The sequence below is a fragment of the Macrosteles quadrilineatus genome, unplaced genomic scaffold, assembly GCF_028750875.1.
Source record: "Macrosteles quadrilineatus isolate MER2022 unplaced genomic scaffold, UCM_ALF_1.0 Scaffold_6__1_contigs__length_79288215, whole genome shotgun sequence".
Classification (NCBI taxonomy): Eukaryota; Metazoa; Arthropoda; class Insecta; order Hemiptera; family Cicadellidae; genus Macrosteles; species Macrosteles quadrilineatus.
In genome coordinates this window covers 44,314,116-44,341,827 of record NW_026542599.1, presented here as the reverse complement: position 1 = coordinate 44,341,827, position 27,712 = coordinate 44,314,116, and the positions used below count along the sequence as shown (strand labels likewise).

The window sequence follows — 27,712 nt, the reverse complement described above, 5'->3', positions numbered from 1 at the left end:
CGCAAAGGGTATGGTCAGGCTGTAGATTTATCTGAGACTACAAAATAATAAAGACAATTAATTTTGATTGACAAAAGTTAATGTTTGCAGGATTTATAAACTGGAAATATAAACTATTAAAATTTTTTATTCAGAGTTAGGTTAGGTTATGACTGACTGTTTAAATTTATAATTAATTTTTTTTTAATGTTTCTTAATTTTATAACTAAGTATGACGTCATGGATTTACGAACCATCAATATGACGTCAAGGATGGCTCCCGTGAGCCTGTCCGGAACGCGACCCAGGTGGGGGTCCTTGTGGTTCTTGTAGATAGGATAGATAGATAAGTTTAGCAGCTAGCAGCACAAGCACAGCGACAGCATTCAGCTTCAGCATTAATAAGCTAAGCCCAAGCAGACGTCGTATTTTCTTCAAAATGGCGGAATCAGGTAGTTTAGATGTCAAGGTGGAAGATGAGATTGGCTGTAAACATTACAAAAGGAGAACGAAATTTGTGGTAAGATTAACAAAAATTGTATTTAGTTATAAATGTTGTTATTTTATAACCAAAAAAGTCCAAGTGTAATAATTTATTTCACCTGTAAATATTAACTGAAGGTTGATAACTTAGTCCACCTGCAGTAAGTTATCAATATTTTAGTAAAACATTTATAAATGATACTTATTTTACAATAAAAACTTCCCCTCCCAGATAATATTTCAACATGTTTAATGTATATGTAACTAGTTTGTCATAGGCTAAGCCTTCAATCTAATAGGACCCATTTCCTAGTTAATGAAACACAATACTGTACTGTCTGTGGACTCCAGCTGGCAACTTAGGCTGTAGCCTAGTAGCATAGACAAAAAGAATTAAATATAGACTGTCAGCCGTACTGCGGTTACCATAGGTTCCGGCGCACACCGCTGTAGTTTACGTAGCGTGTACGCCGTAAATACATGCCCGCCCCAAGCGGTGTGCGCCAGATGGTGGGGCACACGGAAGATTTCTCAGGTACAGTTTGACATCACTAACTGCTGACGTCACTAACTGCTGCGTCTCAGACAATTTAATGATTTTTCTATTATTAAATTAAACTGTCATAACCTAACCAAACGTGCTGATAATGGAAAAATCGAATGAAGGTTTACTATTCTGAAAAATAGTTTTGTTCATAAAATAAAATATTAAATGCCTCAAATTCAATTTTATAATTTTTTAATTATAAAATTAAACTGTCATAACCTAACCAAACCAACCAAACTTGCTGATATGAAACAAATTGTTGACAAAAAGTTAATGCTACCAGTGGGATTCGTACCTGGTACATTTGGATTATCAGCCCGACACGCTATCCACTACACCACCAAGGCCGATGCCTCAAAACCATGTTGCGGCCTAATGGTGTTCCCTCAAAGTGACGTCAGCAGTTAGTGACGTCAAACGTCACCTGAGAAATCTTCCATGTGCCGTTTTGGTGCGCTAGAAGCTATGGTAACTGCAGCACGGCTGACGGTCTATATTTAATTCTTTTTGTCTATGCTAGTAGGCAGTTCTTTGGCAACAAGTTTACCACTAACATAACTTAGTTGCTCTAAATTAGTGAGGAGCAACTTTTGATTTTCCACAAAAAATCTTCCACTAACTTATTTTCTCACATTTGTTCAGAGCAACATTTAACTTAGGCTATTTAGTTGTAAAATACATTGGTCGTAAGTTAAACTTTTTGTTGTAAACTTTTGGTTGTCAACTTTGGTGTGAACGCGGATTTATAGGCCAATAACCAGCTTAGCAAGCTAAGATAATTGGAAAAAAACATAGCCTACTCCCTTATCGGTAGTAGATTTCCCATCCTTATGAAACAGCAGAAGCCAATTTTATCGTAGTTCTAACCGGTGCACTGTAGAGGTTGATTTTTGTTTACAATTTGTTTCTTGTTAGCCTATTTCAGTCATTTAAAATGTTTTGCTGCTGACCGCTAGATGCCGGGATGGCGCCAGTAGCTGAACTAACGCTCGCCACTGCCGCCGATACACTGAATTACAGTAAAAGCAACAGTAGTTATACTGGATGGCAATGTTCTGTAATAAAACTGGATTTGGACATAGTACTAAGTGATTCTGATAGATAGCAGCACTACCCAGGTTACAGCCGGTAAAGTAGTGTCGCTATCTAGCAGGAAAGAGGTGAAACAAAGCCCTGTCCTAAACTACCCTGGTGGTGATTTTGGGAAACTATATTTTTTATTGTCAGAAAAGTACGTTTCCGCGAGCTGCAAAGAAAATAGGACACTTGAGCTGGCTGATGGAAACGTTAACCAACAATTAACGGTGACGTTCCAGAACGTTCTTTGCTCCTGGCGCCGTGGCCCGGTTGACGTTCCGGAACGTCCGTATCAGTGAACGTGTTAAAATCCTGTTTAACCAGATACAGGGTTTAAACCAGTAACCTCTTGTTCTAGGTACTAAAGTGTCATAATCTTCATCTTCTACTTCTTCGAAAATGTCTAAACTCTTCCGTTTGAGTTAAGGGGCAAATACTGCAATTAATAGTAGCCTAACTTGAAATTAAATAAAATGTAAAAAAATAACTTATTAAAAACAGTAAATTAAAATATAAATAAAACTTAACTTATAAGCTAGCCCTAAACCAAACCAAACCTACTTTTGTTCAAATGAATTTGTAGTTGCTTCAATTATTATTGTTTTAACACCTACTTTTTGTTTTGATTTGAGGTTATGTTACTGTTGTAATTTACTAATTTGAACTCAGTTTATTTTATCCCAAGTAGTTAAAAAAAGTCGAGAGGTGGTTTAGTTTGAACTTAGATTAATACCTAGTTTAAATCTGGGGAAACACAAATCAAAGATAAACTAAGTCTAAATCGCTGTTTAACTTAAAACTAAGTTTAAATGAGTTGGGGAAACCGGGCTTTAAAATGAATAAATAAAAAAAAATGTTCTAAATTGAAGTTCTGTAAAAATCTTCAATTAAGTAAAAAGCCTTGTCAATAAGTAAATTATCTAAATTGTCTCTTTAAATTTGGTTTTGCTTAGTGACTTATAGCACGGCGGAAGCACATTGTAAATCTCAGCCCAGCATACAATGGAGATTTTTCATATAGGGTCAAACGGTGTTTGGGGAGTCTAAATATATTTTCATTTTGGGTTTCATACCTGTGATTAAAATGTATTGTTTTTGGTAGCTCATTTTGAACTGAATGTATGTAATTTAATAATTCTAAAATGTACAACCCCGTTAATGTCTGAATTTTTAAATTTTGAAAATGTTTCTTACAAGAACTGTGTGGATGAGAGTTGGTGATAATGCGAATAATACGTTTTTGTAACCTGAATATAGTTTTAATACCAGTTGCTTGACCCCATAAAATTATGCCATATCTTTAAAACGACTCCACATAAGCATGATAAACAACTTGAAGTGTCTCAATAGAAACACAGTCCCTTAAATGTATGAATAACAGATGATATCAACCTAATTTTGGTATGTAAATAATTCAAACGTGAATCCCATTTAACTACGTCATCTACATAAACCCCTAAGAATTTATGAGCTTCAACTAAATTAAAAGAACATTTTTCCATATTTTTGTGTCTAGTAGAAAATTTAATAATATTTGTTTTTTCAACATTAAGTTTTAACCCATTTTCTAAAAACCATTGCTCCATATCCTTTAACACACCTTGCAGAGAAGAAAACATTTCAGTTGTATTATTATTTTTTATCAAAGCAGTAGTGTCATCGGCAAAAAGAATTAGTTCTTTATTTAATAGCCTTTGGAAGATCATTAATATAAATAATAAAAAAAAGTGGGCCCAATACTGAGCCTTGGGGAAAACCTGTGGATATAATTTCCCATGGTGAAAAATGTTTATTGTTATCTTCTAAAATTAAAGTTCTTTGTTTTCTTTCAGAAAGGTAAGATTGTATTAAAGAAAAGCAACTTCCCCCAATCCCATAATCATTAAGTTTCAGCAACAGGAGTGAGTGATCCACACAGTCAAAAACCTTAGACAGGTCAAAGAAAACACCCGCTGTGGCCTGAGACCTGTCCAAGGCCTCTGCAATCTCATTAACAGACAGAGTGAGAGCAGAAACTGTGCTTAAGTTTTTTTCGGAAACCAAATTGTTTATTGTAAAATAAATTATTATTTTCAAAATAATTAACTAGTCTACAGCTTATTACTTTTTCAAATATTTTATAAAAATTACTTAATACTGATACTGGGCGGTAGTTATTAATATCTGATTTTGAACCTTTCTTAAAAATGGGAGAAATTTGGGAGTACTTGAGTTGATCCGTAAAAATACCATTCTTTAAACACTGATTTATAATAAAATATAAGGGTTCGGAGATAACGTCAGCTGCAGATTTGACCAGTTTAATAGGAATTCGTCCCAGCCCACTGAAATTTTGTTCTTTAGAGAAAGGATGACCTTTTTTATTTCATCTTTATTAGTGAGACTAAGATTGCACAATGTAACCCCACCATCAATGCAGTATGATTTTACAGACGAATGAACACCATTGACAGAAGCCTTTTTTACATTCAGATTAATAATTGTATTACAGAAAAAAACTGTTAAAAAGCTTAGCTACATTATCAGGGTTGTCAACAGTGGTTTGGTTTGTATCATCTTTTAAAATAATTTTGTCTCTTTGAGTAGGTACGGTTCAAGCCCAGTTCATTGTTAACAATTTGCCAAGCTGCCTTAGATTTGTTTTCAGATTTTCTAATTAGGTTATTATTTGAGAGAATTTTTGAATTTTTTATAACTTTATTAAATATTTTTTTATTGTTTGACATAGGATATTTAAACTCTTGGCTTTTACCTTCTAAACTTGGCTTCCAAGTGCAATTCTCGTTTCCTCTTACTGGAAATTCTTATACCTTGGGTCACCCAATTCAAAGAAGTATATTTATTAGTTTTAGCATTCCTTTTTAATAATTTAACAGGAAATATATGATTGAAAGATGATAAAAAATTTCTCAAAAAAACTATTGTAATTTTCATTGGGGTTTAAATACAAAATTATAATAAGTGCTCTGTAGATATTTGCAAAATTCATCTGTATTTCTATCACAGATGATTCTTTTCTTGAAAGAACTAGAAGTAATCTTGATGGTTTTACACTTGGCAAGCTTAGGGAGGTTTATAAATATAGCATTGTGATCAGAAAGACCTTACTCAGTGTTTAACCTAAAAAACCTGCAATAGCAACTAAACGTTTTGGGTGTGATAAAATTATCTAAACAATTAAATGAAGTATTTGTTATTCTGGTTGGCTCCTCAAATTGAAAACAAAAACCATTACATTCAAAAATTTCTTCAAACCTATTGAATGTGTCATTTGTTAAAATGTCGATGTTAAAATCTCCAGTTACCAAAACGGTATTTTTTTTAAATTTTCTGTATTATCAGAAATAGATTTTAAAGTCTATCTAAAAATTGTTTACTTATGTTGCCAATTGGTACTGTATAAATAGAAATTAAAATTGAATTAAAATCCACACGTTCAATAGCAGAACATTAAAAAATAAAGTCTTCATTTAAATTGGAAAACTGTGGTATTGATACATATTTACAGTTCATATTCAACTTATTTATAAATAACATTGGCAACGCCTTAGATTCTGAGTACCTTCTGTTCGCTGATGATGCAAAACTTTTCTTGGAGACCTCCAGTGCTCAAGACTTCATTCGTCTTCAGTCATCCATAAATGCAGTGATGAATTGGTGCCTTGACAATTCAATGAATCTGAACACCTCGAAATGTGTCGTTATGTCCTTTTCTCGCAATCAAAACACTCATGAGCATGGCTATTTTCTTGGGGACGACCCTCTGCGTAGAGTTTGAAGGATAAATATTAACAGCTGTTTCACTAAAATGTAGTGTAAAATTATGCATATGGTCGTAATGTAAACAAATCTGAAGAGGGAACTTTAAAGGCCTCTGGGTCAGAGCCCCAAGGGAATTTACCTTGTTTCTCTTTTGATGGCTCATCTACAAACCAAGACCTTTCTTTAGACACCCCTATCAAGTTTCTACGCCCAGCCGTTCTCTCAAATTAGATGTGACAAAAACCCCGTTTTTTCCTCCATAAGAATGAGATGGGAATGGAATTTTAAAGGCCACTGGGGTAGAATTTCTCTTTTGATGGCTCATCTACAAACCAAGATCTTTCTTTAGACACATCTACCGAGTTTCTACGCCCAGCCGATCTCTCAAATTAGCTGTCACAAAGAAAAACAGTTTCAAATTAATATATAGATTATCTATATAAATAAAATTAGAGTTTTGTCTGTACATTGCTCAGAATCATAAATTTTTAGGTTATTTTTACATTTTATACATTAAAGAAGCCAAAACAAGTCCCATCTAAATTTCTGTCTGTCTGTAACACTCAAGATGGCATTTTACGCAATCTTCTCCAGGAACACGAGAGTACCTATCAAGATCCAAGTCATTTTAATGTATTCACTGGATTGGCGAGAGTGTCTTTAGCCATTAAAATATGGCCTCACTACTTTGTAAATAAAATTACAAACGTTCAAAAATGCAGTTTTGTGTGATTTTTGTCAAGTTTTCATCCAATTTTTATCACATAATCATCTATGAAATAACGAACAGCTGTTCGGATCAAGATTATTATTTCTAGCTGTCACTGATATGGTTATACAAATGTTGTTTACAAATACCGCAACCATTTCCGATCACTTTTTGAAGGCAAATCCCAACCAAGTGAGATTAAAAAAGTGTTTCTTACATAACAGATTTAATTAATCGCAAGTGGAATAATATAGTGTAAACGTAAATGAAATTAAATAACTAGGCATCATCCAGGTCAGGAACCAGAGATTCTTTGTGTTTAAAATATTTCTTGAGTTTTGATAACCAGAAAGAAGACCTTGAATCAGTGTTATATAGGGCTGGGAAACTTAAATTTATTAATGATTGTTGCCAATAGCTTACAAACAAGGAGTCCACTCATTGACGGCGCTTCAATGGCGGTTGTGTAAAGTGTAAAGTAAAAAATCACAACTGCAGTGGGTGATTGTAACAGAGGTTTACGGTTTATGGATGATGCTAAACTCGCTTTTCCAATGTGTCACTTTCTGTTCCTACTCACCGTGTGATGTAATTGCTGGACCATACAGCCAATAGGTCCATAGCCCATCTCTTGGGTACTTACGCCTGTAGACCCAATTATTCATAACAACCTTTTCGACGACGATCCTTGGTAACGGTACTTTTCCCTAGAATACACGGCCTCCCTACTTAAGAAATAAATTTACAAACGTCCAAAAACCCAGCATTGTGTGAGTTTTGTCACATTTCCTTCTAATGTTTAAAGATATACCAATCATTGTTTAGAGAATACATATTCTATTAAATAACAAAAAGTTGTTTGTATAAGGTTGTTTTTTTTTTTCAAACTGACACCAATAAGTTTACATTAAAAGTTGTTTACGAATAGAGCAATTAATGGGAAATAACTTTGATTGCCGATAACTTTTTATAAGAAAATCCAAAACCAAGAAATCAATATCCTTGGGACTTGATTAACGCATTTAATTGGTCGGACGTAATTCTTAACTGTAAACGTTGGTTTTTGGTACAGGTTCTTTTCCTTAGAACTGTTGGTAGCAGCAAGAATAATTGTTACGTACCAACACATCACTGTACTGTAATTTACAAATTAGTTATCGTTGGTGTTGCACCTTATTTATACAGTCGTATTACAGCCGTATTCAATTTAATTGATGTCTTAACTGTATAAGTTTTGCCTTTTCTGTCTGGATTCAAAAATGTTAGTTTATGCTAAGAAAATGATAACTCATTTAAGTAAAACATTTGCTCAGCAAACAATCATGAATTGTTTATGTATCAATAGGTAGTTCGTGGCCTATTTTGGTAATTTTTACTATAAATTACCAATCTAAATCGTATATAGTACTTCATTTCATATAGTAAGCCGTCATTTCGACATCATTTTGGGTCATCTTCGGATCAAGCAAATATAAATTGTTATGATAACATTTGATGACATTGACTAAGATTTCAAATACTAATTTTATATGTACTTTGTTAGCCTTAAAACGTAGCAAATTCCCTAATCGAGTTCTGTATTTTTGTGTGTATGTCTGTTGGTAACGCATGAATGTTGTTATTTCTCAGTGTCACGAAAAGGACAAGAGTACCTTTGATAATGAAAATGTCAACCCAAATAAAGTGTTAAATGGTGAGGTTGAGGTAGTACTTTAAATACTTTTAACCATTGTGGAAAGTAACTTTCAACTATAGGCCTACCTTAGGGCTATGCCTCATAGATCTAGGCCTATAAAGCATTTTTTAGTTTAATTATTGGATTTAAAATATGGACCAACACGATCCGGGTGACATTTAATTGCGGAGCATTTGTTTTGGCTTGAAACTGATACTGTATTTGCGAAGGTTTATACAGAATAGTTTTGCCAGCATATTTTGCCAACAAACCAACTGCTGTTCTTAATATAAGAAGGTTTCAACTGACTACTATAAGATTCCCGTGCGTAGAACGGGCACACAGCTAGTAATAACTAAGTAGGAGAGGAGATAAGCTACCCTAGTGATCGCTTATTTATTTAATGGTCACCAGTTTGATCACTGAGAATAGCCAGAAGCTCTTTGGTGATTTTAAACTGGGCCGTTTGGGCCCAGCTGTCTATGATTAGGCTTTGGCTTTGTGCCTGATCAAAGAAACAGGATCTAAGTTAGTAAAAGCTGTCATCTCATTCATTCAACACTTCACCGTCACTCATCTTTGCTTTTAAATAAGCTACAAAACCCTTTTCCTGTCTGAAAAATCTAAGTTTTAAACTTACAAAGTCATATGTTAAATTTGCTGGGGTTTACAGTTAAACAATTGTCTAAACTGTGTCCTTGCTATGTTTTTTTCAAGATTTATACCATCCTACCCAAGTTAAGTAGTCTGTAAACCATCAATAATGTTTTACTTTCTATTTTGCCATCTATCTACTAATAATTTTTATGACCGTTAGACGCCTTGCTGTGACAAGGTATACACCTGCCGATTCTGCCATGATGAGAACGAGACCCACCCTCTCAACCGCAAGGATGTCACAGAGCTAGTGTGTGGCAACTGTTCTACGCGACAGAAGGTGCAAGCAGAGTGTGAAAAGTGCAGACTGCGGTTTGGCAAGGTAAGGTAGAATTTTATGTTTTTTAAGTAAAGTTACCAGGACTATTGATTGGCCTACACCGGCGTTGAGTACGTTGGATAGCACGTAAGTTAGGCCTTAAATGGGGAAAAATTGTAAACTTTAAAAATTATGTTTTAAATGTTAATCAAGCTTCTCCATTGTAAAAACCTATCCAAGGAAATAATATCGTCTTCCATGGAAACTATTTTTAGTTTCTCCCCCTATACCATAGTATATGGAGAAAGTATTGTTTTCGTCAAAATTTTCGAGTTTGAGTTTTGAGTGGATATATTCGTTTTGGGCCCCCCTGGACCCAAAAAAGTGGTTTTCGAAGTGATGTCTGTGTGTGTGTGTGTGTGTCTGTGTGTCTGTGTGTCTGTGTGTCTGGATGTGTACAGAGCTAGAGACTACACCTGTGGTCCAATTTCGATGAAATTTGGTATGTAGGTTCTAATCTATGGTATCTCCAGGCGTTTTTTTCATTTTTTTGAAATTTTGATTTTTAATGGGGATTTTTCCATAAAAACCCATAAAAAACCGGAAAAATCGAATTTTCTCAAAAATGGACCGAACGATTTTGATAAAAATTTAGTATGTTGTAGCCCTTTAAGTTCTGAACAAAATGGTACAAATCCCATTTCTGTAAAAATTACGGTTCAAAAGTTATGGTAAATTATGTTATTTTCCCATAAAAACCCCATAAAATAACGGAAAATAGGATTTTAGAAAAAAATCCGGTTTTGATTTAACATAGTATGTTATGGTCCTTACAATTTTGAGTTTTTTTTTCATTTTTTAGAAATTTTTATTTTTAATGGGGATTTTCCCATAAAACCCCATAAAATAACGGAAAATTAGGATTTTCCCAAAAATGGCCCGAACGACTTTGATAAAAATGTAGTATGTTATAGTCCTTTATATTCTGAACAAAACAGCATAAATCCCATTCCTGTAAAAATTACGGTTCAAATGTTATTGTGAATTATATTATTTTCCCCATAAAACCCCCATAAAATAACGGGAAATCGGATTTTCCCAAAAATGGCATGAACAATTTTGATAAAAATGTAGTATGTTATAGTCCTTAAATTCTGAACAAAATTGTACAAATCCCATTTCCGGATATGAGGTTGTTGACAAACATATGGGAGAAAGTATGTGTCAGAATGCTGATACCGTTTATTTTCTGTTTTGAAGCCCTAATAAGTTAGTACCTACAGTACACTTTCGACTATCTGAGCCCTCAGGCTATCCGAGGTCGTTTTAGGTCCAAATAACTGATATGTGGTGTGGGAAGCAAAAAGGGACCTTTTGTCGGGAATTTTTGATTTTGAGTTATATACAGGGTGTCTGGTCATACGTGTTAAATAAAATTTTGCACAAAACTAAATGGTAACGGTGACAGAATGACACACATTTGAGGATCCAAACTTAAACCGTTAGAATAACAAATAAATTAAAGATTTTTCAAATAATAATAATACATTTAAGTGCAGGCAACAAATAATTAGTATTTTCTCGCATGCAACACTTTGTTTATAACTAACAAGTTTAACCTAAGAAAAGAAACATATAGTAGTAAAATGTGTTTGTGAAAAAGTTGAGGTTATCGTATATTTTTCATATTTCAGATAAGATTCCAATTAACTCCTGGAATTTCTATTTTGTTGAATGGACTTAGTCAATAGATTCAGGTATTTTACTGATAACAGTACTTTATCCAAGCGATATGACAACAAAGTGTAGGCCCAGTCATATTTAAAAATACCCCCACTGCAGCAAATCTGCCGACTAAGTGAATTTCCATTTGCCTGGATTGATTTTCAATAATTCCATTAAATTAACATTTATTTTTAACGAGTACCTAGGTTAGTTGCTACAGGTAAACTAATAAAGTGTGTTTTTTATTCCAATATCAATTATTTCTCCGTAAGCTTAGTATGAAATAAATAAATCCGCCAAGTTTGATCAAAATATATTTATAAACATGCAAACTACAACATTTTACAATATTCTCCATAAGAACAACATGGGAATTTTAAATTAACTTTTTTTTAATTTTCTCCGTAACCAATCACCGTACTAAAACACTTTGATATACTAAATTATTTGGTTTTTTTTAATGTAAGGAGTTTGACAATAAAAACAAGAACTAATGCAACCAATACCACCACAAACACAACCACTTTGTACTTGTTTAGGATGTAAGCTGTTTGAAGATTAAGACAAGAACCAATGCAAACAATACCACCAGAAACACAACCACTTTGTACTTGTTTAGGATGTAAACTGTTTGAAGATTAAGACAAGAACCAGTACTATTGCAAGTACAGTACAACCCATTCTGTCTGTGTTTCAGTACACTTGCTTAGAATGTAAGCTGTTTGATGACGAAGACAAAAACCAGTACCACTGCGAAGGCTGCGGAATTTGCCGCATTGGCGGCCGTGAGAGGTTTTTCCATTGTCAGAAATGCAACATGTGTTTGCCCAACAAGCTGCAGAGCGGACATAAGGTTAGTCCAGCTCATTTTTGTTTGTTTTAGAGAAATATAAATGAACAAATCTAGTATCAAGCCACAACCAATATTGCTATTAATAAAACTTCTATGGGAAACCTTTTTTCACTTAGCTCAACATTTTTGTAGGTTACGTTAGATTTTCTGTTCATGCTTTTACTGGTCAACTGCCAGTTACATTAGTTTTCATTTTTAGAGCGTGAGGTACTTTAATACATTTGTTTGTTGTCTGCAGTATGCCTAGGTATAGATGTAATCTAGTTTCCAGATTGTTTCTAGCTGCAAGGGGACTGCTAGTTAACACATTTCTAGCAAATTTCTGAATTTAAGTGAATTTGTTGATAGTGTATTGAGAACGTGTCCCGCGCCAATTGTCCGGTGTGTCTGGAAGACATTCACACTTCCCGGATACCCTGTCATATCCCGGACTGTGGACACCTGCTGCATAGGACCTGCTTTGAGGATCTGCTGCAGAGTGGGCTCTTTACTTGTCCCTCCTGCCAGACCTCCCTGATAGACATGACCCCGGTTGGTAATACCATGGACCATAGATCTAACAGCTGATTATAGACATTTTCAAAGTTAATAGGGAAAAAAACTCGGATCCATTAAAACCGGATCCAGCCCAAGATCCGATTTTTTGTGGATTCGATCGGGCGTCGGTTCCGGCGGATCTGTTAGTCTGATATCCAGATCCGACCATCACTAAAAAATTTACAAAATCCCTTAAACGATAAGACAGTAACATTGTAGTAGAACACTGTTTCAGTTGTTACCAGTTTATAGAACAAAACTGACTTAGTTTAATTAAGCCACCAACAGAGAATAGACACACTTTGTGAACATTGTGAATTTTCTTACCTCTACAAACTTTTTGCACACAGAATAAACAATCAATTTAAATTGCACAGATTTCCATCTGTAAAATTTCAAAATTTTTCAAAATACGGCCTAAAGGAGAAGAATGCAAATTTTTTGGTCTTCAACATTTAGCATACCTCTGTTTTATTAACATACCTACTTAGTTAAGTTTTGAATGCATGGATGCATTTAAATTTCAAAATCGTTCTGTAAATGTTTTAATCATTTCTCCTAGTCAATCTTAAATAATTTTTTGTGTGTGTGTGTGTCTTAGTGTCGAATGCAGGAATTTGTTGTTTCAATTTTTAAACATTACAGGTGTGGGAACATTATGATCAAGAGATATTATTGACTCCAATGCCAACGGAGTTTAAAGACTACTTAGCTCAAATCCTCTGCAAGGACTGCCAGAAAGTAAGTAATTATAAATCCTCACCGTTCAATTTAATTTTTTTTACCAATTTGTAATGAAGTATCAAGTGTATTATCTTAATATTAGCAGTAATGTAAAAAACCCATTATTCAATTTGCTGAAATTTTCAAATTTCCAAAGTCAATGAAAGCATGAAGCTGAAAATCAATGTTATTTGTAGTGAGTTTTTTCATTTTTACACAGACCTAGAAACAATCTTGGTAAATATTACAAGCATTTGAAATAAAATAAAATAAATATTTAAAAAAGGGTACTTTGTTAACTATGTTTTTAATTTTTATCATTACCATTTAATATACAGGTAAACATTAGCTTTGGTCTTTGAATAGCCAAATAGTTTGGTATTTTAAGCTCTTCCCAGTCCCAATTCGTCTACATTGGCTAGGCCTACTACTTGATTCTCAACTTGACTTCATTTGAGCATGTTTATTATGGTGACATTCCCTAGTTGATTTAATATAATTTTTTTTCTGCGAAAACTATTTATCATTCTATATACACCTCTTTATCTGTTTGTTATGTTGTGTAGAAACCTGTTTCAAATGCTATCAGCAAATTTTTATCTTAAAAGTTAATACATTGTTTTAGCGAATTTCCCTATAGGGAAGTAGCTATTACCGTAGATGGTACGGTAAGACTTAGGCCCGGGACCGATATACTTTTTCAATTTGATGTTCCTAGAGGCCAAAAACACTATTCGTTCAAATTTATATATATACACAGTATATATATAGATACGTCCGTAAACGTGATCGCAACTTGAGTAATTTTTGTCAGATTTTGATGAAATTTGGCTTGAAGGTGCAAGGCGGGATAAACTTTAATGAGTTTGTAAGCCAGCATAATCGGATTACCGGTATGGGTTATGTTATGGGGTGTTTTATGTGATAAAAATAGGGTTTTCTCATTTTTGACCCTCAAAACATAAATATTTACTTTTACACCATTTTAAAGAACTTAAAAAACAAGTAATTTAGTATATTGGAGTTTTTGTGTGCGGTTATTGGTTAGTTACGAAGAAAGTTGAATAAATTGTAAATTTAAAATTCCCATCTTATTCTTATGGAGAATAATTAAATTGTTGTAGTTTGCTTGTTTATCGTTATATTTTTATCAAACTGGTAAATTTATTTATTTTATATTTAGCTATTCATATTCTACTAAAAAACTCACTTTATTACCCTCACTGTAGCAGCAAACCTAGGCACTTGTTAAACCTAATGTTATTCAAATACATTTCAATGAAAATCCAATACTGGTAAATGGAAATTCGCTTAGTCTGCAGGTTTGCTGCAGCGGGGGTATTTATCATTTCCAAAAATTCTCAGGTCCTTGTTATCCTTGTTGTTATGACTAACGACTTTGTAATATCACAATTTTTCACAATTGTCATCATATTTGTATTTTTATTTCCAGTATTCAACAGTACCTTACCACGTTGTTGGACTCAAATGCCAAAGTTGCGGTTCATATAACACAACAAGAACAAAAACATTTCGTCCTGGTAAGTTTCTGTATTTTATAACACTAGTCTGTTATTGCTACTAAACTTTGAGTGTAAATTTCACTAACCATCATTGCTGTCAGGGAAGTTCTCCAATAAATGTTAATTATTTGAGGCGATTGATCTGTTAGTTAGATCGCAGAACTCCTCTTTCAGAATTTTTTTTCATGTTCCGTCAATTTTATCTATAGCTCTCGATAACGCTATAACACTTGAGCTTCAAACCGGGCGGGGGGTTATATTATCATATTGAACTGATAACTACCCTCGACATTAGGAAAATGTGTTTGCCAAATTGAGTCTGACAGCTGTTCCGCCTTCTGACAGTGCATGCACTGTAGCTTCTTTTGCTAACTGTGCATGATGTTTGGCTTTTCACTCCCGCAACGGACTGTACAACATATTGAATAACATCATTATTCTATATCTACAGTAACTACCAATACACAATCTCAAACATCTCACAAACACAATCCTTGACAATGAAAATGTACAATTACTTAGATGAATTTTTAAAATTTTCTGTGGTAAAAAGTACCAAAAATCGCGACGGTTCATCTATAATCTATGAAATCTATAAAATCTATGAAGGTTTTTAATTTTTATCTAAGAAATTTGAATTCTAAGTGCAGGAATTGCCTCATTTTTGTTCCTGGTATTATAGGAATAGAAATTTGATGAAAAATTTGAAGGATTGTCTGAGGATTCATTTTTTTATAAGAAGTTTTCACCAGTTTTTGACGGATTTGTATGATTCTTCGGTTGAATGAAACTTAATTGAACCACTTTCAACACCAACAACTCAAATACAAAAGTAAAAGTTTTGTTCTCTGTAAATTAACATTCAAAGATTTTTTTTAGCATTAACTAGAAATCCATGCCCTAGCTAATATGAAGCTATGGATGGTAGTGGCTTAAGAAAATTTTAAGAATAGAAAAGTATATCTGTATTACAGAGATACTTTTCTATTAACTTAAGAGATACTTCTACTAAGTATCTATTGTGTTAAAGAGATAATTTTCTATTAACTTAAGAGATACTTCTACTATCTCTGCATTACAGAGATACCTTTCTATTAACTTAAAATTTTCACAAGCCACTATCATCCATAGTACAACACTCCAACTCAAAATATTGGTTATTTTGGTTACCCTAGCTATTTTTTGTAGAGCAATGAGCTACCTTCAGGGAGAGGTTCTTTGCCAGCCGATTTAATGAGTGGGGTTGTTTCTAATCAAAGCTTATATTGTATTCTCTTTATTTTTATCTAGAGAGATGAGAGCGTGTCCCTACAATAATAAGTCAAGAGTTTATGCTGTAACAATTAAATATTTATTCAACAAATCTATTAAATCTAACATTCAGTCTTATTAAATAATTATCACAGTGATCTTTCTCACTTAACAATTCGCAAATATTTAACAATTCATAAATATTTAACTTGAAATTGAATAAAAATCTACTTTAAATTATATCACAAAATATTAATGACTCAAGAATTCCCTAACTCGCAATAATGTAACCCCTGAGAAAGAAATTAAGTTTAGCTAATAAAAACCCTAATATGTAGTTTAATTTGCCAACTTTCAGCTCTTACCAACTCCAGCACAAAGCCGAGTGTAGTGTTTGCCGAATGTAGCTTTGAGGACTCTACTCTTCCAGCTAAAAAGCCGAGTTAACAAGAGAGAAGTCTTCCCTCTTTCAAAAATCCCGCCCTGCCATGATACCGGAGTACGTACCGCGCAGAAAAAACTATATGACGTAATGTGATTGTTTTACTTCCTCTCACTCAATTCTCAAACCGGGCCGGGTACCGATGTCTGTCAAATGTCATGTCCTGGAGGTTATGTTAACGATGATTGTAAATAGGCATCCGTATAAAGTTATTCTTAATATGAATTTAAACAATCTTACAGTAATTAAAACAAATCACAGCTATAGGATAATTTAAATAAAAGAATGATTAGTCGGAGTCTAATTTAATTATGGCCTTTGATGAAAGTAAAAGTTGTATCGGCAGACGTTATGATATCGAAACGGTAAGTGTACGTATTGTAGGTTATCTTAACTTAGTCAATAATGAAATTTGACTTAAATCTGTTATTAATTAGAGAGGTATTTATTAGAATTTTATTTATTATTACCTTGAAATTACAAAGCATCAAGAGGATCGGTGTTTATTGCAACTGTGCAACAACCTAGGCTATTTGGAATAACGTCTTTCATTGGTTATTGTTTGAGCCTATTAGAAAGCTTGATAGTAATCTAAATTTGGTTAATTGAGTAGGCCTATTATATTATTATTACGGCGGTAAATTTTGGTAACGTCGTAATTGTCCCCTCAATTTTGTGACGAAGCTAATTGTTATTGCAAGTTTCACAAAATTCTAATATCACAGAAAATTTTTAAAATTTTAGATAAATCAGTCTTGAAATGAGCAAAAAATAAAATAACTAATAGGAACATGAAATCTTACAACTAATAATACATAACAGTCTTTAGGTTGGAGTCTTGAAGAGTCCTCTAAAACTCCAGGGTGAAATCCTCTTCTAATTCCATCTCCAGGACGTCCTCCTCAGGATGGGCTTTAGGCGGGCTGAAGATGCTGGTCACCGGATCAATCCTTTGAATGGGCTCCTGGACCTTCATCTCGTGCAGGATGCGCAGCACCTCCCGGTCGCTGGAGTCTTCAGTTGGGGGTCCCTTTGGTGGTATGTCGCAAGGATGCAAGACATACTTCCGGGCGATGATAGGGTAGCCCAGCACCCTCTCCATTTCTGTAAGCCTCTTCTTGGCTTGGACATCGGCGTACTTAGTGATGTCCGCCTCCTCAGATAGCTGCTCACACCGTCTACCGAGCACCTCTCGCTGCTTCTGAGCCTCCAGCTTCCTGTTGTTGATCTCCAGGAGATTCGCTAGTTTCGTTCTCGGCTTGACGCCTGAAGCAAGCTGCACTCGTCTCGGGTCGTCAAGTGGGAGCTTGGCCAGCCACTTTCGGAAGGCTTCGTGGTGACGCTTTCCTCCTTTCTTTGGAATGTAGAAACTAGCTGCTGCCATCATCTGTTTTGCAAATTCAAAAGAAGATTAGTGTTGTGTTTATAATAATACATTTCATAAACTTTTTTTTTTTTTTTTTTTTATTATTCATTATTTTATATGTATTGTTAATTGTTATTGTTAGCTGTGTTTTTCTTAGTTTCTATTTCATCCCAATCTTTGTGAAGATTGTCATTGTTATGTATTACTTTGCACTCAATAACTTTACTACTGACCTCCTCTAAGTTTACAGATATGCTTTGATTCCCATGGTAAATTGAGATCTTATTTCTTCCAAAGTCAAGGTTCATATTCAACTCTTTGATTGTATCCACTCCCAGTATAATTTCTCTTATTAGTCTTGGTATTACCAAACATTGGAGCATAACAGTTGTATTTAAAATTGTGGCTTCAAGTAAAACTATTTTATTTATACGTTTACTTTTCTGACCTGTAGCAGTAGTAATATTTACGCTTGTTAGAGGTAATTGGCCTACTATACTAATCTTATCTTGATTTGCTTCCAACCATTCAGTTTGTACACAAGTTACGTTACTACCAGAGTCAATCAGTGCATTAATTTCTATGTTCTGTAATTTCAATTTTATTTCAGGACATCTTACAATTTTACTATTTAGATTTTCAGGGACTTCTAAATCTTCTGTTAATAGAAATTCTCTATCACAATATACATTTCCTATTAATATTTTTTCGAAGTTAGTATTCTTTATGTCTGGTTCCTTTTCAGTTTTTATTTGAATTTCGGGCGGTGTGGTTGTGTTGTGCACCGAGGCTTCTACACTTTCTCTTAGATTTCCTAACAGTTTTGTGTTGGGGCCCGATTCTCTGAAAGTCTCGGTGCTTTCTCGTTTAAAGGCACTGGTTGAGAATTTCCCTGGTACACCATAGAGCATACTCTTCTTTGCTCCTCACTAGGATATCTATATGGCTCCTTTTGTGGATAGTTAGGTCTTGTTTCATTATTTCTCGGTCTGTAGTTTGGTCTTTCGCCATTGATGTTATCTTTGTGTGCTTGTGGCCTATCATATCTATGGTGATAGTTTTGTTCTGTTCGGTTTCTGTTGTATCTGTCTCTACGTTCTATTTCTTGTCTGTAGTCTTCATTTCCTACGAGGTGTGTTTTACTGCGTTGTTGATTGTAGTTTTGGTTTGGCTTAGAGCTGTTACTTTGAAATTTTAAGCTTTTATTTTTCTCTTCGTTGTCCTCACGGTCTAACAATTTTTCCATAGCACTGATAGTGGTTATGCCCTGGACACTACAAGCATCCTGAATCTTTTGTCCAAAATGACCTGACAACAAGCTTATTATTTCCTCCTCGTCCAAAGTATTGGCTGACATTGAGCGTAAGAGAACCGCCTTTTCCATAAAGTATTCGGTACGACTTAATCTACCTCCTGGCCTATACTCTTCCATCTCTATTCTCTGTTTTAATCCACGTTGAGTCTCCTTACTCCAGTATTTATTTATGAACGCTTTTTCAAAGTCGTCAATGTTACATATACTATCCTTTATGATTTGCCACCAAGAAGCTGCGGTACCAATAAAAATTCCTTCAAGTACTTCCTTTAGATCAGAATCCTCGACTCCTATCATGTTAGTTCGTTTTTTCTCTTCACGACTAAGGTATGCTTTTAGTTTGTTTAGAAATATCATTGGGTTTGTTTGTCGTCCGTCAAATTGCAAGTGTTTTAGTGACTGTTCTGGGGACCCTTGGTATGTGATAATTATTTCCTTACTGTTTGTAGCCTCAATATACCTTTCTTTTGATTTTTGTTCCCTAATGGTGTCATTAGTGATTCCTATTAAGTCACTTTTTATTGTCTCTATCATTTGTGTTACGTTAGCATTTTGGGATTCTACAAGTTCTTCCACCCGGCGCATAATTTTTATCTCCCTTAGTTCACCTTCTGATTTTACCCTCCTTAAATCATCATCAATATAATTTATTTTTTGATCAATTGTGTAAGTTACCTTTTCCAATTGGTTTTCTACCTGTCTCTTTAATAGTTCAATTGTTCTATCTATGGTAAAGCTAAGTTCATATTTAGTCTCATCTACTTTTGCATTTAGTTTTTTAATCTCATCTCTAGTTTCCCTCATTTCGCCTCTCATTTCATTTAGTATTAACAAGATCTTGTCCATAGTTATAGTTTGAGATTGGGATGGTTTACTGTCGTTTTCTCTGTTTGATGGTGTTTTTTCTGTTATTCTTTGTGTTTTATTTATCGTCCCATCTGTCCCCTCTATTTGTAAGATCTCACTGCTAGTGCTGTCACTATCGTGGATTGAATTTTCATAGTTTGGGTGTGTTTCCTGACCTATAATTTCGCTAGGTTTTTGTGTGATGGTTTGATTTTCCTCTGGATTTCGTCTTGTTAAAAATTCAAAGCTTCATTACTTTCTAATAATTTATTACTCGGTTTGATACTCGAACGCAAGTTATACTGACTGGTGTTGTCTTCCATTATTATTTATAAACCTATTTATCAGATTCTAGACATTCAAAGTATGTTAGTTTAATTAAGTTTCTATGTTGGTTACTCCGTACGGTTACTACGTTGGTTAATTGGCTGCTACGTTGGGCGCCATTTTACAACACTCCAACTCAAAATATTGGTTATTTTGGTTACCCTAGCTATTTTTTGTAGAGCAATGAGCTACCTTCAGGGAGAGGTTCTTTGCCAGCCGATTTAATGAGTGGGGTTGTTTCTAATCAAAGCTTATATTGTATTCTCTTTATTTTTATCTAGAGAGATGAGAGCGTGTCCCTACAATAATAAGTCAAGAGTTTATGCTGTAACAATTAAATATTTATTCAACAAATCTATTAAATCTAACATTCAGTCTTATTAAATAATTATCACAGTGATCTTTCTCACTTAACAATTCGCAAATATTTAACAATTCATAAATATTTAACTTGAAATTGAATAAAAATCTACTTTAAATTATATCACAAAATATTAATGACTCAAGAATTCCCTAACTCGCAATAATGTAACCCCTGAGAAAGAAATTAAGTTTAGCTAATAAAAACCCTAATATGTAGTTTAATTTGCCAACTTTCAGCTCTTACCAACTCCAGCACAAAGCCGAGTGTAGTGTTTGCCGAATGTAGCTTTGAGGACTCTACTCTTCCAGCTAAAAAGCCGAGTTAACAAGAGAGAAGTCTTCCCTCTTTCAAAAATCCCGCCCTGCCATGATACCGGAGTACGTACCGCGCAGAAAAAACTATATGACGTAATGTGATTGTTTTACTTCCTCTCACTCAATTCTCAAACCGGGCCGGGTACCGATGTCTGTCAAATGTCATGTCCTGGAGGTTATGTTAATGATGATTGTAAATAGGCATCCGTATAAAGTTATTCTTAATATGAATTTAAACAATCTTACAGTAATTAAAACAAATCACAGCTATAGGATAATTTAAATAAAAGAATGATTAGTCGGAGTCTAATTTAATTATGGCCTTTGATGAAAGTAAAAGTTGTATCGGCAGACGTTATGATATCGAAACGGTAAGTGTACGTATTGTAGGTTATCTTAACTTAGTCAATAATGAAATTTGACTTAAATCTGTTATTAATTAGAGAGGTATTTATTAGAATTTTATTTATTATTACCTTGAAATTACAAAGCATCAAGAGGATCGGTGTTTATTGCAACTGTGCAACAACCTAGGCTATTTGGAATAACGTCTTTCATTGGTTATTGTTTGAGCCTATTAGAAAGCTTGATAGTAATCTAAATTTGGTTAATTGAGTAGGCCTATTATATTATTATTACGGCGGTAAATTTTGGTAACGTCGTAATTGCTTCATATTAAGCTAGGGCATGGGTTTCTATTTTATGCTAAACAGATCTTGGAATGTTAATTTACAGAGAACAAAACTTCTACTTTTGTATTTGAGTTGTTGGTGTTGAAAGTGGTTCAATTAAGTTTAATTCAACCGAAGAATCATACAAATCCGTCTTGTGGTTGATTCAGAATCTTTGGACAAAAACCCCTTCACCTATGGTATAGGTTGTGTGAACAATACCTTCATTCACATACTCCAGGTTAAACATCGAGACAAAACAAAACATATAATTTGCTGTTAGATCACACAAAGAAGTATCTTTATACTAGTAAGCTTGTCAAGTAGTACATGTTGAATGAACATGCTGTTAATTCATTTACTCTTGATAAATCAGGTTTGAGGACCACTCAACTAGCAACACACTCATTTTGTACTGATTAAATTGATAAGAAAACTTATCCAGCATTGGGATTAAGAAACGTAGACGTTTTTCTGTCATAATCAAATTGGTGAATGACTAGTCTTAGTTACTCTAGCAGTCCTAGTTGTAGCAATTGGTTGCACAGTGTAGTACGAGTGTTTGCGTATTCGCTAGTGAAACCAAATTGCCAGGGTGTTCAAGCAAACTGCTCCCACGTTTTTAATGAGATGTTTTATTTTAATGGTCTTACTTTCTGCTTTTTCTCATTCATGTCATAGTCTAGACTTAAGTTTTAATCACGAAGGTGGTCCTTGCCCACAAAGCTCTTCCACAGACACGGTTTGGACTGTTCCCTTGCATAAAAGTTATAAAATTGTAGATAACATAAAATAAGAATAATAAAAGACACCTGAATTTATAAATTGCACACCAGACTTGACTGAGACAGGATCAAATCCTCATTCTATGATGATGTCTGCTCGGCCATTGGTCAGACATCACCCAACAGTAGTTCTAACTTAGCTCCGAGGCTGCAAGACATAATATCAGGAATAGCTGTCAGATTTTTTAGTCGACTTATATTTGCCTAGATAGTAAGTGGAGGTTTGATTATGTTAATCTCGTGTCGGAAATCTGCCTTAGGAGCTCAACGAGGGTGAGAGCACTTTTTTTCTGATCTTGTTGTTAGTATTGTCGTAGAAGTAGTTAGAACATTGATTTCTAGCCTAAATTATGTTTTGTAATTTTGTTCTTTATTTTTAAAAATAAATTCATTACTTTTCCGCAGATGCAGATGGAGTGGACGAAGAGATTAACTTGACAGACTAGTACGCTTGATAGCACGGCTTTCGCTTGTAGTTGACTACCATAGTGCCAACCTCAGCACCGAACCCACGTTGCAGCAACCCTGCATTCATCACTTGACACCTGAATGAGTAGTCTTATGTAAAATAAGTTAACAGTATAAAAATTCAATAGCAATAGCCAGAGTACCAATTTTGCTTTGGTTCTTCTAGAAACAAGGGTATTTTAATCGTTAAAACTTCAATTACTAAACATTTACAGGTGAAGTTAAATAAGCTAAGGCTTGAGCCAAGGTTTGTGATTATGGTGAGATACCTTTTGTAACTATTGACTATGACTATTGACTGAAGTCACCTTATTTTGGGTCACAGAGAAGCTACCATTTATTGGGGTATTATTGCAGTTGTTACAATGTAGTGGACTAGACTAAAAATTGCCTTTTGTGATGAGAGGAGGTCGGATGGGCCAATCTTAAGAGGAAATAACGGTAAAATAAAGAATCAAAAGGGCTATTAATCAAACTATTTTTTTTAAGTTTTCTATCCAACTCGCTTAGGACTCATGCTTGCGTTAGTCTGGCCCAATAGATGACGTATTATTGCGGTTTGAAATGAACAACTTGTACCAAAGCCTAGCTATGGAATGTGCTGGATCACTGGCATTTACTATGGAATGTGCAGGCACTAGTCCCTGGGATTTGTCTATGACAGACTACAATAGAAGGACAATGTAAAACATGGTACTCTGTGCTTGTAAATTGTTATTACTAATACAATGTTTAGCAGCCATTTTGTTTTATTAGAAAAGTAAATTGTCTATTTGTCATTTTATTTTTTAGATATAAATTATATTTTGGTTTTATTATACACACAAAATCACAATTTGTTGTAGTTGATTGTTTGCTTCATGTTGTTGATTGTGCAATTTCCATTGTTTACCTTTTGCGACCATTCTTAGTAAGGTAGATAGATTTGATAGAAAATGTTCCAGTTTGCGTTGTATAGGAGTTTAAATTTTAAAAACTTGCTGAGTTTAGGCTAAATGGATTGTTTGAAAAAAATATTAAGCCTACTTATTCTTTAATCAAATCACATAGTCATATTTCTAGAAATATGAAGTTTTAGGCAAGGGTAGGCCCAGGGTTTTTAAGGATTTTGTAATGGATAAGCCTAGGCCGAGCTTTTACAGCAGGCTTACTTTACTTACAAAAATAGATAAAAAACACAAAATAAACACAGTATTTTCAGAGCTCTCCGACAAGTTCCTCCTTCCATCGACAACCAAAACACCTTATCTGTGTCTATTTGCGCTTTTAATTTATTGATTTTTCAGTCTGGCAGATAGCCTGTATACTGTAAATATATCACATAGGTTACTTACTGTCTTCGCAATCCTGATTTAGTTATACTACTACGGCCATTTTGTCAGGTGTAGTCATGCACAAAACTAAACTAGTGGGGTATACGTACCATTTATTAACAATTGACTCAATGAAAATGAAGAAATCCCATGAAAAATGTAAATGCCCCAGTATTTTAGTTTAGTGTACGACTACACCCGACAATGGAGTAATCTCCACAACGACCATAGTGCTATAACTAAATCAGAAATGCAAAGACAGTAAGTAACCATGTATTTATATATTTTAACTAGTGATGGGTTTCTAACCAAAATCGGTTCTCGGTTCCGGTACCATCGGTACTTTATTTTAAATTTTTAGGATAGGCTTCTTAATTTTTATTTTTAAAACAAAATATCCATACAGTATTTCAATTTTACAGTATATTGCATTAGTATTAGGTTGGTACAAAACTTAAGGGAGAAAATAAAACTTATTTGAAAAAAAAACACTTAAATAACCAAACACATTCAAATCAAAATAATATATAATGTAGCAGAAGTGTTAATATTTGATGAAATTAGTGATGTGTCGATACCAGAGTTTATAGATTCTGGATACCGATAACTAAAAAAACAATTCTCAATGCCAATACAATTTTTTTAATCGTTTTATGAAGTTTTATGAGTTTCTGGGGAAGTTTTCTGGGGGGGGGGGGTTGTACTACAACAATCCCTGTCTTTTATGTCTTTCTATTAAGCATTTTTGAGGTAGGCTAAGGCTATTAGGGGTTTTTTTTAAGGGAAAAAAATGTATGCAGCAATGAAACATTCTAACTAGCCAATTTCCAAGTATAAACACTTCTTATCACATCAAATAACTACCATATTTAAGATACTACATAGAGCCAGCCTGATATTTTCAGTCCAGCCAAACTCAAAGTAATATCGTGAAAATCGTCGTATTCTGATATCACTGCAAAATCCAAAGTATTTTTCTCAATTACTGAAACATCATCACTGTTTTTCACGGGTGCGGCAACATCATGAACATCACTCACGGTCGTGTAGACGTCATTGTCTCCCGCCATTGCGGCAAAATCATGAACATCTCCTGCGCCCGTGTAGACAACATCATGAACTCCCGCGGTTACGGAAATGTCTTCGTCGCTGTCCACGATCGCAGCAAAATCATGAACACCTCTTACCATGTAGACGTCATCATCCTCTCCCAGGATCGCCGTAACGTCATCATTGTCATCCTCGATCGCAATCACAGCAAAATCATCTCCCGCGGTCATGGAAACATCGTCGTCTTGCGCGATCGTGGCAATATCAGTAATTTTTTGTCATTATCAGTACCGAAGGTACCGGTACCTACATTTCACCATCGGTTCTCGGCGGAACCGACATTTGACGTAAAGTACCGACCTATCACTAATTTTAATCTATTCTCGTCAGTAAGGTAAACCTGCTGTTAAACCTATCCATTACAAAATACTTATATTTTTAAATATAGTTATGTTAACAATACTTCTACCTGTGTGCGTAAAAGCATTTTCCCTCCTCTCCCTAAAAAAAACAACAAAAAAAACACTTCATTCAGAATGTGCAGTAAAATAAACTCATCAGCTGATAATGTTCTTTAGAATGTTAAATTAATGCTCACACAACATGAGCATAAAAATGCCCACTACTCAAAGCTATACAAGGTAGTTAAGGCAAACTAAACATTTGTTTAAAGTTTATCACCAGTCAGTTTTATACAAGATTTTTCTTTAAACTAACTTTATGAAATATTTTTATTTTCATAATCTTCAGTGATTATGTTATATTAGACCCTTATAAGATACAACTTTGATTCTAAAATTTTATTTCGGTTTGAATCCATACAAATTCTTTTAAGACATGGACTTACACTTGGGTGTGTATTTTAAGCTGAAGTACCCAGGGACGAGTCATGGCTCAGTATAGTTTATTTCGATCGTAAAAAGCATTATAAAGGAAACTCACGTTTTATCTACAACTAATTTTGGCTTTTATTATTTAAGTTTTAGTGGAATTTAAATCCAACCTTTTACTATAGAAATTTTAACCTGCCAATCCGCGACAAATTGCATTATTTAACTTTTGTTAAGTTACTTTAATACCTATTTTATTAAATAACACAATTTATAATATTATTTAGCATATCTACTTATACTACCACATTAGAAAAAAAATAAAATGTTTTGGAAATCAATTTAGTAGGGTATGAATGTAGTTTTTATTTTTATTTTTTTAAGTATTATTGAATTATTTACAGTGTAAGTACTTAGAAAATAGCACATATACTTAAACAGAACCAGTATGGATCATTAGACTAATTAAGTTGCTGGCCCGAATCCTATACTAATAGCATTAACATGTGGTTTAGACAGCTCCATTTAAGCAATGTTAAATTATGTTAATTTTCAGGCCAGTAATAGTTATTTGTCTAACCAGTGTGTGCAGTGGCATTTTGCTGCACATGAGAGAAAAGTTTAAACACGAACCGCAGGCTATAAATCATATAATTAGTCTTTCAAACTCTTAACAACACGTTTTTAGGTTAGGTTAAATCCAAACCTTGAACGAAATGGGAAATGCTGCACCAGCTGATCGTAGTTGTAGTATCTTTAAGTGTTGCCAACTTATTTTCAAGCTTACACGTATTACGTGCTGAATAAAAGCACTCTGTTTTGTGTTGTTTGGTTGAAATAAAAATTCTTTCAAGTGTGGCAAAATAATTACTGCGGCAAAAGTGAGTAAATGCAGCAATTAGCTACTTTGCATTCTTTAATCAGTGCAAGGAAGCGTTTCTTTACCAATTTATTTGTTTTATGGTAACTGTAGGAAAAATATAATGTGCAACTCGAGTGCAAAGTGCAATTGCCTCACTCGAGAAATTATTCCTCACTCGCCTACAGCTCGTGAGTAAGCATTTCTCTCGAGTGAGTCAATTGCTCCCTTTGCTCACTAGTTGCACAAATAACTATTGTTTATGTTTATGATCCATTCTGTGTCTGTTCAAGTATTCGTGGAAAATAGCCATTGTTTGGTCAAAAGCTTTATTTTGGAAACATTCCGGGTTTTATATACTAATATATTAACTGTTGAATTAGCTTGTATCCAAACAGCTTTACAGATTTACTTGTATAAGCAGTATGTATAATGAAAGGCTTCGTAAAGAGCAGTTATTATCATTAGGCACATATAATAACATGAAAATATGATTTCAGTTTTGCTTTTAAAACGATTAAAACTATTAGTAAATTATTTAAAATGTTTGTCACTGTTACACCATTTAGAATATATTGAGTCAGTGAGTAAAAAAGTGTGCAATTCCTTCAAATTCTCACCAATCAAAAGCCTATTGATGTTGTACATGTTCCAAGATATATTTTGTAGGGCTCAATGAAGATTGCTGGCACATGTAGTAATGTAAATGCTGTTTTGTTGTATATATTATGTAACACTTATGTAAGTAAGGGCCATGCCCATTGTTATTTCCTTGTGTACAAGGTATGTGCATTAATATAGTGGTGTATTTATTTTACAGTTTATGTTAGAAACAATCAGGCATTACAGTTTCCAATTAAAAGGCATAGATTTGTGGCCAACATTACGTTGGGCATGTTAACAATTCTCCTTTCGGTTAAGGTTAAAGTAAAAGTGTGGTCAAAAATAGTTGATTGTTATTGGGTATTAAAAGTTTATGCAATATTTTTGTTGATGTTTTTA

The 27,712-nt window shown here is 34.0% G+C and overlaps 1 protein-coding gene across 1 annotated transcript; it reads left to right on the top strand.

Annotated features, from left to right (window-relative positions):
* Nucleotides 1-387: 387 nt before the first annotated feature.
* On the top strand, nucleotides 388-27,694 carry LOC128996446 (RING finger and CHY zinc finger domain-containing protein 1). The gene is made up of 7 exons (XM_054421779.1): nucleotides 388-499; nucleotides 9,050-9,211; nucleotides 11,571-11,726; nucleotides 12,075-12,257; nucleotides 12,909-13,004; nucleotides 14,440-14,527; nucleotides 22,596-27,694. The coding sequence occupies exons 1-7, from the start codon at nucleotides 419-421 to the stop codon at nucleotides 22,634-22,636; spliced, it is 807 nt and encodes a 268-aa protein (XP_054277754.1). The 5' UTR covers nucleotides 388-418; the 3' UTR covers nucleotides 22,637-27,694.
* The last annotated feature ends 18 nt before the right edge of the window (nucleotides 27,695-27,712 follow it).